Source organism: Pseudophryne corroboree, chromosome 2 (genome assembly GCF_028390025.1).
Source record: "Pseudophryne corroboree isolate aPseCor3 chromosome 2, aPseCor3.hap2, whole genome shotgun sequence".
Taxonomy (NCBI): domain Eukaryota; kingdom Metazoa; phylum Chordata; class Amphibia; order Anura; family Myobatrachidae; genus Pseudophryne; species Pseudophryne corroboree.
This window is the reverse complement of record NC_086445.1, coordinates 508,053,445-508,065,644: the sequence shown is the minus strand read 5'-3', so window position 1 is coordinate 508,065,644 and position 12,200 is coordinate 508,053,445. Positions and strand designations below refer to the sequence as shown.

Genomic DNA, 12,200 nt, shown 5'->3' with positions numbered 1-12,200 from the left:
TCGCCATTTGGTCTTTCCTTTGATTTTCACAAAGGTCATGGCAGCATATCTCAGACGAGAGGGAATACAAATCTTTATTTGGACAGTCTATTGATCTTGCCCCAGTCTCGGGAGGTTCTACATGACCAGATCTGTCTCACGGTGGTCCTTCTTCCGATTCATGGGTGGGATCATGAATTTGCATAAAACCTCCTTTACTCCATCTCAGGAAATGCTGAAGTAGCCTTTCTGAGCTCCAGGGTCCAACAAGTGTTACTCTTTGGCTTCAAACTGCAGTTCCTACAGACCAAGATATGTGCCTTAGACCAATGACAGGTGTCCATCCACACTTGCATGCAAATCCTGGGGTCTCTGGTCTCAATGTTCAACATAGTGGAGCCCAGTTTCACTCCTGTCCCTTATATTTGGAGATCCTGACCTGGTGGAACCTCTTTCCTCTGCATCTGAGGTCACAGATGATTATTCTTCCTTGGGAAGTCAATCTATTCCTCTTGTGGTGGCTCCACCAGTCGTTCTTGGACAAGGACCGTCCCTTTTGAATCCAGGATTGGGTCCTGCTTACCACAGTCATATGTCTTCGGGGGTGGGGGGGCGGTTACTTGTCAGCAAACGTTCCAGGGTAGAAACACAGTTCAGGAGAGCAGATTACCCGTCAATATCCTGCAACTCAGAGAGGTTTACAGGATTCTTGAGTTGGCACAGTCCCTTCTCCGCATCGGCGAGTAAAGGTTCAGAAAGACAACACGACAGTCTTCAGAAATCAACAGGGAGATACTTGCAGTTGCGCCGCCATGGTGTAATTGAGTAGAATCCTTCGATGGGCAAAGCGTCCTCTTCTGGCTCTTGCAGTGGTGTACACCCCCGGAGTGCAATATTGGGAGTCAGACTTTCTCAGCTACCATGATGTTCATTTGGGTGAGGTGGGCCTTATTTCTGGACATCTTTCAACTCCTGGTTTGCTGCTGGGGCCTGCCTGACATCGACATGTCTATTCACAACCACCAATTTCCGAGATACTGCTCATGCACCAAAGATCCAGGAGCTCTTCTGATGAACACCCTGATGGTTTGATGGACCTTCCCACTTATATACAGTTTTTATCCAATCTCGCTGATTCTATGGGATCTCCGCAGATTGAAGTTGGAAAGCAGCACTGCGATACTTGTGGCACCAGATTGGACGCGCAGAGCTTGGTACGCAGATCTGGGTCTCTCCATCGATTATTGAGGCTAATTGAATCTGGCCCTTAGAGTAATATGCTACCCCTATGAATGTAAGAGGACCACCCACTGTAGTCCCTGATCTGCATCATGTTACCGATCACTGTCTTAGAAAGAACTCAGGGTGATGCAGAGTGCTAAATAGGGCCACCTACTGGTATATTATGGTGGTTGTTTAAGCATTGTTCATCGCCACACACCTAAAAATAACATGAATCTTGTTGATTCCAATTGGCACTGGCTTAGCTTTTCAGTTAAATGTATAAAACTACATGGACTAGTATGTGGACTCCCTTCTAATTAGTATTTGACTTTTTATGTGTTTCAGTATGATAGTTCAGTTATAGATCATTTTGGTGGGCATTGAATGATTTGCTTGCTTCTGTTCATTGAGAGGCCACGTGAATTGGTCCTGGATTCCGGTTATACGTAATTTGATGCACATTTACCCATCTATGGGACTGTACAAGTCTGCCCACTCTCCATTCCGCTCAAGTGTCCAGTAGCCGTTTGTGACCACAGTCCTTGCCAGTTTTTTGTCTGCCGGTCCACTTGGTGTAACTTAACTACTACTCTCGAACAATTCACTAGTGCAGCCATTTTGCTAATGCACTGCAGCTGTGAGCGCCAACAATAATTCCACTTTCAAAGTCTGTCAGATTGTGTTTACACGTGATGAGATGCACTTCATTATTCTCCACATACCTTCACCTTTCCTTTTTTATACAGATATAAACATACTTCTTCATAACTATATGTGTAATACTTGTTTTGTATAAAATTGCCTGTTGATTATGATAATTAGGCCACTCAGTCTATATAATAGAGAGAGGGAGATCTAGAGGGGGCGGAGGCAATCTAGAGAGAGATCGTTCTCGATCTCGCGCCCACTCGCTCTAGATCTTGCGCCCACTCGCTCTCTAGATCGAGAGAGGGGGAGGGGGGGTTCTGTAGAGGGGGTCTAGAGAGAGGGTGAGCGCTCTAATATAATATATAATAATGGGACATAAGGGGGATACACACGTAGAGATGTGTGCTTAAATTAAGCACACATCGCTACGTGTGTATACCTCCTAGTGATGCACTGCCCCGCACGTTGCTATTGCTTACTCTAGATTGTCCTGCATGCATGCCAGATTTAGTCAGATCGCTCACTTCACCGCTGGGTGAAATGAGCATTTTGGTTTTTTTCCCCTCGCTCAGCACACATCTCTGGGACACATCTCTATGTGTGTACGCCCCTTAATTCAATTGTTTGGGTTGTCTAATTGTCACAAAACAATTGTTTGGGTGCACATTCATATAACGCATGTTGCACTCAAACAGACAGGGTTTAGTCACGTAAAACAGCTAAAGCATTCTAAAGTCCCGCTTTGGGCATCCAATCTCCTGCTCGGACACCCAAAGTGCCGACTTAGCGTACCATTCTTCTCACACCTCAGGAGGCTGTGAGAAGAAATTTCATCCTTGCGGCTACCATGCCTCTAAACGGAGCAACGATTGAACTGCTGTTAAGTTTTTCCGCCCCCTAGTGGTAGCCGTGGGGGAAAACAGTTGAATCAGCCCCATAGATATTAGTGATCACACTGAGCAGGATAAAATTTATGCTTTTGAGCTCCCGATATGCCATTAGACCTCCCCTCATGCCTTACACATAGGCTACCATACACATTGGGACATCACACCTTTTTAGTACTGACAGTGCTTATAAATAAGTTGTCTTGAGCCTACATAGACAACAGACTCGGTGCTGGGGCAGAGCTGGTAGCATTTTTGAGAGTGCTGGGGGTGGAGTCAGGTTGCAGCATGGGCAGTGCTGGTGGTAGGCAGCACTTGGGGTAGGGCTGGAGGTTGAGGCAAGGAGGGGTTAGAGGTGAGTGAGGACAGGCAGCAGTTGGGGCAGTGCTGGGGGCTGGCAGCAGTTGAGGTAGGGAGAGGGTAAGGGTAGATAACTGGGGCAGTACTGGGGGCATACCTCCCAACTTTGCCCCCTTCCAAAGAGGGACACACGCGCAGCGAAGTCGCGCGCGCTCCCGAAAAGGGGTGTGGCATATGACAAGGGGGCGTGGCTTCGCGGGAGGACCGCAATCCCGAGCCACGCCCCCGTTTCGTCACTGAGGGGTCATGCCCAGCGCTCTGTGAGCCGCTGGCATGCCCCCTCTCCACCTGTCTGCACTGAATAGACGCTGTGCGCATGCGCACAGCGTCTATTCACCGCTGCTCTGCTAAGCAGGGCAGCGACAGACAGAGCCTCCCAACTGTCCCCCCCCCACCACCGCAGGACACTGCGGCCCGCGAGTGGGACAGCGGGACAGTCCCCAAAAACCGGGACTGTCCCGCGAAAATCGGGACAGTTGGGAGGTATGTGGGGGTAAGGAGAGTTGCAGTACTAAATCCTGTTCACCATGCAACAGCACCAGCAGGCCTGTACACGGACCTTCTAGCGTTTATAGAAGCAGTGTTTATTAAAACAAAACAATGGTGCAGATTTTCTGCAGTATTTGTGTCATGGACCCAGGAATCTCCTGTATGCAAGAGGATACATACAATAAAAAATATACATAGTTAGCGGGGATGAGGGGAGGCTCTTGCCATAAGGCAATTATAGTAATTCTACTGGACACAAAACATAATAAATCTGATACAGCCAAAGAAAATGCCCTAATATGTTGGATTAATGACAATGTGTTCAATTCTGTAGAAGTCATAAGCTACCTCAAATCCTCCCGATTAAGATGGGTATATGTAGGTCACTGGTGAGGAGTCTCAGACAAAACCCGCACTGCCCTCAGCGGCCTGTATTATCTAAGGTAAACCCCAGGAGCCAGGGCGAGTGTCTGACACATGGAGCTGACCTGTAGTTTAGGTTGAGCAAATTGGTGTAGCATTCTGCTGGAGCTCAGACTCGCGCTTTATATGGAGAGCTTGGTGCTATCTGCACCGAAACCCTGTAATATACTTGTGTGCTGCAGCCACATCCTGGAGCTGATATGGCCTGCAGCACATTGCAGAAAAGGCCACAAGACCCAAGGTCAGGTGTGGGCGTCTCTCTCACCTTCGGGAAGGTCCCCTCTCTGTGGGGATTTCTTGGCTGGTCAGACGGCCACCGGTCCAGCATCAGGTAGAGGTAGAAAGCGCTGATGAACACTGATCTGCTGATTCAGCTACACTGTAGCCTTGGCAGCGCCACCACAGCTCTGCAGACACTGCAGCTCTGGTCACACCAGCAAGCTCTCCCCTGACGCGCACACAGTCACACCTCTAGATCTGCGTGCTGTGCACTGGTGTGCATAGATGGGAGGACATATGTCTGAGGTGGCGGTTGGATGAGGACATCACTGCCCGCGGTGAGAGATGCTGTGAATGTTTATTGGCTGCACAGTGTGTCCTGCAGAACCCGCTCATTTTATTTATTTTTTAAGTGGGGTCCCAAAATGCCTTGGAGCACGTAAGTATGCACTATAGTGCATATTTTTACTGTCACTTTATATTATAGGTAGATATTATAAATTTCCACTATCTAATTTATTTGGTTGTCCATCCAAAAATTTGATTTGACTGCTGTTCTTTTGCTTTACTATATGAGCTTTTTTAATGTTTTATTTCTCGAACGTCCTAGTGGATGCTGGGGACTCCGTAAGGACCATGGGGAATAGACGGGCTCCGCAGGAGACTGGGCACTCTATAAGAAAGATTTGGTACTATCTGGTGTGCACTGGCTCCTCCCTCTATGCCCCTCCTCCAGACCTCAGTTAGATTTCTGTGCCCGGCCCGAGCTGGTTGCACACTAGGAGCTCTCCTGAGCTGCTAGAAAGTAAGTTTAAATTAGGTTTTTTATTTTACAGTGAGACCTGCTGGCAACAGGCTCACTGCATCGAGGGACTAAGGGGAGAAGAAGCGAACCTACCTGCTTGCAGCTAGCTTGGGCTTCTTAGGCTACTGGACACCATTAGCTCCAGAGGGATCGACCGCAGGACTCGTCCTTGGTGTTCGTTCCCGGAGCCGTGCCGCCGTCCCCCTTACAGAGCCAGAAGCATGAAGATGGTCCGGAAAATCGGCGGCAGAAGACTTCAGTCTTCACCAAGGTAGCGCACAGCACTGCAGCTGTGCGCCATTGCTCCTCATACACACTTCACACTCCGGTCACTGAGGGTGCAGGGCGCTGGGGGGGGGGGGGGCGCCCTGAGAAGCAATAATATCACCTTGGCTGGCAAAATAACCACAATATATAGCCCCAAAGGCTATATATGTGGTAATTACCCCTGCCATAATACAGAAAAAAGCGGGAGAAAAGGCCGCCGAAAAAGGGGCGGAGCCTTCTCCCTCAGCACACTGGCGCCATTATTCCCTCACAGTTCCGCTGGAAGGAAGCTCCCTGACTCTCCCCTGCAGTCTACACTACAGAAAGGGTAAAAAAGAGAGGGGGGCACTAAATTTGGGCGCAGTTTAATATAATAAGCAGCTATAAAGGGTCATAATTCAGTTAGTCCCTGTATTATTATAGCGCTCTGGTGTGTGCTGGCATACTCTCTCTCTGTCTCCCCAAAGGGCTTTTGTGGGGTCCTGTCTCCTTTAAGAGCATTCCCTGTGTGTGTGTGTGTGTGTGTGTGTGTGTGTGTGTGTGTGTGTGTGTGTGTGTGTGTGTGTGTGTGTGTGTGTGCGGTGTGTCGGTACGGCTGTGTCGACATGTTTGATGAGACTTATGTGGAGGCGGAGCAGATGCCTATAAATGTGATGTCACCCCCTGCGGGGCAGACACCTGAGTGGATGGATTTATGGAAGGAATTACGTGCAAGTGTCGACTCCTTACATAAAAAATTTGACGACATGCCAAATGCGGGACAGCCGGCTTCTCAGCTCGTGCCTGCCCAGACGATTCAAAGGCCGTCAGGGGCCCTGAAACGACCACTACCTCAGATGGCAGACACAGATGTCGACACGGATACTGATGCAAGTGTCGACGACGATGAGTCAAATTTAATGTCCACTAGGGCCATTTGTGGCATGATTGAGGCAATGAAAGAGGTATTACACCTTACTGATATAAACCCAGGTACCTCAAAAAAGGGTATTATGTTTGGGGAGAAAAAACTACCTATAGTTTTTCCCCCATCTGAGGAATTGAATGAGGTGTGTGAAGAAGCGTGGGCTTTCCCCGATAAAAAATTGGTGATTTCAAAAAAATTACTAATGGCGTTCCCTTTCTCGCCAGAGGATAGGTCACGTTGGGAAACTCCCCCTAGGGTGGATAAAGCGCTCACACGTTTGTCTAAAAAGGTGGCACTACCGTCTCCGGATACGGCCGCCCTAAAGGAACCTGCTGATAGAAAGCAGGAGGCTATCCTAAAATCTATATACACACACACTGGTGTTATACTGAGACCAGCTATTGCTTCAGCCTGGATGTGCAGTGCTGCTGCTGCTTGGTCAGATTCCCTGTCGGAAAATATTGACACCCTAGACAGAGACACTATATTGCTAACCATAGAGCATATAAAAGACTCGGTCTTATACATGAGAGATGCACAGAGGGAGATTTGCCGGCTGGCATCTAGAATAAGTGCTTTGTCCATTTCTGCTAGGAGAGGCTTATGGACTCGGCAGTGGACAGGAGATGCAGATTCTAAAAGGCACATGGAAGTTTTGCCTTATAAGGGTGAGGAGTTATTCAGGGAAGGTCTCTCAGACCTTGTTTCCACAGTAACGGCTGGGAAGTCTGCATTTTTGCCCCATGTCCCCTCACAGCCTAAGAAAGCACCGTATTACCAGGTACAGTCCTTTCGACCCCAGAAAAACAGGCGAGGAAAAGGCGGGTCCTTTCTGTCTAGAGGCAGAGGAAGGGGGAAAAAGCTGCAACACACAGCAGGTTCCCAGGACCAAAAGTCCTCCCCCGCTTCTTCCAAATCCGCCGCATGACGGTGGGGCTCCACAGGCGGAGCCAGGTACGGTGGGGGGCCGCCTCAAGAATTTCAGCGATCAGTGGGCTCGCTCACGGGTGGATCCCTGGATCCTTCAAGTAGTATCTCAGGGGTACAAGCTGGAATTCGAAGCGCCTCCCCCCCGCCGTTTCCTCAAATCAGCCTTACCGACGACTCCATCGGGCAGGGAGGCTGTGCTAGCGGCCATTCACAAGCTGTATTCCCAGCAGGTGATAGTCAAGGTACCCCTACTTCAACAAGGCCGGGGCTACTATTCCACACTGTTTGTGGTACCGAAACCAGACGGTTCGGTGAGACCCATTTTAAATTTGAAATCCTTGAACACTTACATAACTAAATTCAAGTTCAAGATGGAATCGCTCAGGGCGGTTATTGCAAGCCTGGACGAGGGGGATTACATGGTATCCCTGGACATCAAGGATGCTTACCTGCATGTCCCTATTTACCTTCCTCACCAGGAGTACCTCAGATTTGTGGTACAGGATTGCCATTGCCAATTCCAGACACTACCGTTTGGACTGTCCATGGCACCGAGGGTGTTTACCAAGGTAATGGCAGAAATGATGATACTCCTTCGAAAAAAGGGAGTTTTAATTATCCCGTACTTGGACGATCTCCTTATAAAGGCGAGGTCCAGGGAGCAGTTACTGGTCGGTGTAGCACTATCTCAGGAAGTGCTACAACAGCATGGCTGGATTCTGAACATTCCAAAGTCACAGCTGGTTCCTTCCACTCGCTTACTGTTCCTGGGGATGATTTTGGATACAGAACTGAAAAAAGTGTTTCTCCCGCAGGAGAAAGCCAAGGAGCTGTCATCTCTAGCCAGAGACCTCCTAAAACCAAAACGGGTATCGGTGCATCGCTGCACACGAGTCCTGGGAAAAATGGTGGCTTCATACGAAGCAATTCCACTCGGCAGGTTCCATGCGAGGACCTTCCAGTGGGACCTCTTGGACAAGTGGTCTGGATCGCATCTTCAGATGCATCAACTGATAACCCTGTCTCCAAGGACCAGGGTGTCTCTACTGTGGTGGCTGCAGAGTGCTCATCTTCTAGAGGGCCGCAGATTCGGCATACAGGACTGGGTCCTGGTGACCACGGATGCCAGCCTTCGAGGCTGGGGAGCAGTCACACAGAGAAGAAACTTCCAAGGACTATGGTCAAGTCAGGAGACTTCCCTACACATAAATATTCTGGAACTAAGGGCCATTTACAATGCCCTAAGTCAAGCAAGACCCCTGCTTCAAAACCAGCCGGTACTGATCCAGTCAGACAACATCACGGCAGTCGCCCATGTGAACCGACAGGGCGGCACAAGAAGCAGGATGGCAATGGCAGAAGCCACAAGGATTCTCCGATGGGCGGAAAATCACGTACTAGCACTGTCAGCAGTGTTCATTCCGGGAGTGGACAACTGGGAAGCAGACTTCCTCAGCAGACACGACCTACACCCGGGAGAGTGGGGACTTCATCCAGAAGTCTTCCTCCAGAAGTCTTCCTACTGTTGGTAAACCGTTGGGAAAGGCCACAGGTGGACATGATGGCGTCCCGCCTCAACAAAAAGCTAAAGAGATATTGCGCCAGGTCAAGGGACCCTCAGACGATAGCTGTGGACGCTCTAGTGACACCGTGGGTGTACCAGTCGGTTTATGTGTTCCCTCCTCTGCCTCTCATACCAAAGGTACTGAGAATAATAAGAAGGCGAGGAGTAAGAACGATACTCGTGGTTCCGGATTGGCCAAGAAGGGCTTGGTACCCGGAACTTCAAGAAATGATATCAGAGGACCCATGGCCTCTACCGCTCAGACAGGATCTGCTGCAGCAGGGGCCCTGTCTGTTCCAAGACTTACCGCGGCTGCGTTTGACGGCATGGCGGTTGAATTCCGGATCCTAAAGGAAAAGGGCATTCCGGAGGAAGTCATTCCTACGCTGATAAAAGCCAGGAAATAAGTAACCGCGAACCATTATCACCATATTTGGCGAAAATATGTTGCGTGGTGTGAGGCCAGGAAGGCCCCAACAGAGGAATTTCAGCTGGGTCGCTTTCTACACTTCCTACAGTCGGGAGTGACTATGGGCCTAAAATTGGGTTCCATTAAGGTCCAGATTTCGGCCCTGTCAATTTTCTTCCAGAAAGAACTGGCTTCACTGCCTGAAGTTCAGACTTTTGTAAAGGGAGTGCTTCATATTCAGCCCCCTTTTGTGCCTCCCGTGGCACCTTGGGATCTCAATGTGGTGTTGAGTTTCCTAAAATCACATTGGTTTGAACCACTTAAAACTGTGGATCTGAAATATCTCACGTGGAAAGTGGTCATGTTATTGGCCTTGGCTTCGGCCAGGCGTGTATCAGAATTGGCGGCTTTGTCTTGTAAAAGCCCTTATCTGATTTTTCATATGGATAGGGCAGAATTGAGGACTCGTCCCCAGTTTCTCCCTAAGGTGGTATCTGCTTTTCACTTGAACCAACCTATTGTGGTGCCTGCGGCTACTAGGGACTTGGAGGATTCCAAGTTACTGGATGTAGTCAGGGCCTTGAAACTTTGTTTCCAGGACGGCTGGAGTCAGGAAGACTGACTCGCTTTTTGTCCTGTATGCACCCAACAAGATAGGTGCTCCTGCTTCTAAGCAGACTATTGCTCGCTGTATTGGTAGCACAATTCAGCTGGCGCATTCTGCGGCTGGATTGCCGCATCCTAAATCAGTGAAAGCCCATTCCACGAGGAAAGTGGGCTCATCTTGGGCGGCGGCCCGAGGGGTCTCGGCTTTACAACTTTGCCGAGCTGCAACTTGGTCAGGGGCAAACACGTTTGCTAAATTCTACAAATTTGATACCCTGGCTGAGGAGGACCTTGAGTTCTCTCATTCGGTGCTGCAGAGTCATCCGCACTCTCCCGCCCGTTTGGGAGCTTTGGTATAATCCCCATGGTCCTTACGGAGTCCCCAGCATCCACTAGGACGTTAGAGAAAATAAGATTTTACTCACCGGTAAATCTATTTCTCGTAGTCCGTAGTGGATGCTGGGCGCCCATCCCAAGTGCGGATTGTCTGCAATACTTGTATATAGTTATTGCCTAACTAAAGGGTTATTGTTGAGCCATCTGTTGAGAGGCTCAGTTATATTTCATACTGTTAACTGGGTATAGTATCACGAGTTATACGGTGTGATTGGTGTGGCTGGTATGAGTCTTACCCGGGATTCAAAATCCTTCCTTATTGTGTCAGCTCTTCCGGGCACAGTATCCTAACTGAGGTCTGGAGGAGGGGCATAGAGGGAGGAGCCAGTGCACACCAGATAGTACCAAATCTTTCTTATAGAGTGCCCAGTCTCCTGCGGAGCCCGTCTATTCCCCATGGTCCTTACGGAGTCCCCAGCATCCACTACGGACTACGAGAAATAGATTTACCGGTGAGTAAAATCTTATTTTTTTTCCCTTTTTTGTTTTGTTTTGCAGCTATTGACTCAAGCAAACAATGTTCTCAAGATATCCTTCGTATGCTTCTTTCATTGCAACCTGTGTTACAAGATGCAGTCCAGAAAAAGCGAACAGTCCGGTCTTGGGGTGTGCAGGGACCTTTAACATGGCAACAGTTTCACAAGATGGCTGGGCGTGGCTCATATGGTAAATCAATTTTTTTATTTTTTTTATTGGTCTAATCACCATGCTTAAAAGCTGGGTTCACCATATCTTATTTTTTTTATTTATTTTTATTTTTCCATTAAGTGTTTATTGATTTTAAAGTAATAACAAATTATAGAAGACAGCATGTATATTTCAAATGTTAGTACATCTGATAGGTATAAGCAATGACAGTATACATAGTTAGCATGGCCAGCTGTTTATAAACTCTGTGACCAGGGCAGTACCTCGAATTCGAGGTCACATCAGGCCTCTCTAGGATAAAGCTGTCTCAACAAAACGTTTCTTAACACTAGAACAAATAAAGAAGATAGGACAGAGAAGAGTATAGGGTGGAAGAAAGAGAGATTCGAGAAGAAGGAAGGGGGGGGGGGGGGGGGGGGTGCAGTGTGGACTTTCCAGGTCAGATCAGGGATCTGAAATAACAACCTCTGTCTCCAATCATTCATGTAAAAATAGTGGGGAATCATAAGCAGAAGGCAAGGCGAAGGGCCTAGGTCAATGCATCAATGTCGAGTAAGCTTGTGAGGACTTGAAATTCCAACCAAGGGGACCAAGTGGTCGTGAATCTTTGATTTGTCTCCGGTATCACCCGCAACTCCTCCATAGTCATATACCAATCTACTCTGGCAATCCATTCCCTCATAGTAGGAGGTTCAATAGATCGCCAGCGAACCGGAATGACCGCTTTGGCTGCGCTATTAAGAAACTTTAGTAAAGATTTTTTGTATGTCGACAGGGGCCATGAAACACAGTTGAGAAGCCAGAAGGCAGGCTCAGAGGGAACCTCCGGACCCACTATCAATTTTGAGGTTGCAATAACTTTATCCCAAAAGGGACGAAGTATGGAGCAATCCCACCAGATATGCATCGGGGAACCCGATTGAATATTACATCTCCAACACACGTATCTGGTACATTGGGGAACATTTTAGCCAATGTTTGGGGACACCTGTACCATCGAGATAAAACTTTAAAATGCGTCTCAAGGACTGAGTAACTAGAGGAGCTGACAAAGGTGGCTCGGAAACTCTTCTCCCAGTCCTCCTCTGACAAATCTATCTGCATGTCATGGCCCCAGTCCCTAGCATATTTAGGGAGATCTGGGAATTTGTTCACAATCAAAAGTCTATAACACTTCGATAGGAAGTGCAGTGGGCGAGAAGGTTCCAGGCGTAAACTCTCGAAAACTGTTAATGGTCTAATCAGGGTTGGGCGTACAGTACTCCCCATGGCAAAATGTTTCAGTTGAAGGTATTTCCAAATCTCCGAAGGCGAGAGATTCCACTTTGATTGCATTAAGGGGAAGGGGATCATCTCTCCACGCTCCACCAGCTGGCCAACACATGTCACCCCCACCAGTTTCCAGGAGTCAAATCCCCGGCCTGAGGCTGCCGGCGGGA

General features: G+C 48.5%; 1 protein-coding gene across 2 annotated transcripts in view; it reads left to right on the top strand.

Moving 5' to 3' along the window:
• Positions 1-12,200, top strand: part of MED13 (mediator complex subunit 13) — a 411,382-nt gene that overhangs the window by 344,485 nt on the left and 54,697 nt on the right. For both annotated transcript variants that reach the window (XM_063954032.1, XM_063954031.1), the window contains exon 17: positions 10,612-10,779. In XM_063954032.1, coding sequence (XP_063810102.1) covers positions 10,612-10,779 — 168 coding nt within the window. The remainder of the gene's footprint in view (positions 1-10,611; positions 10,780-12,200) is intronic.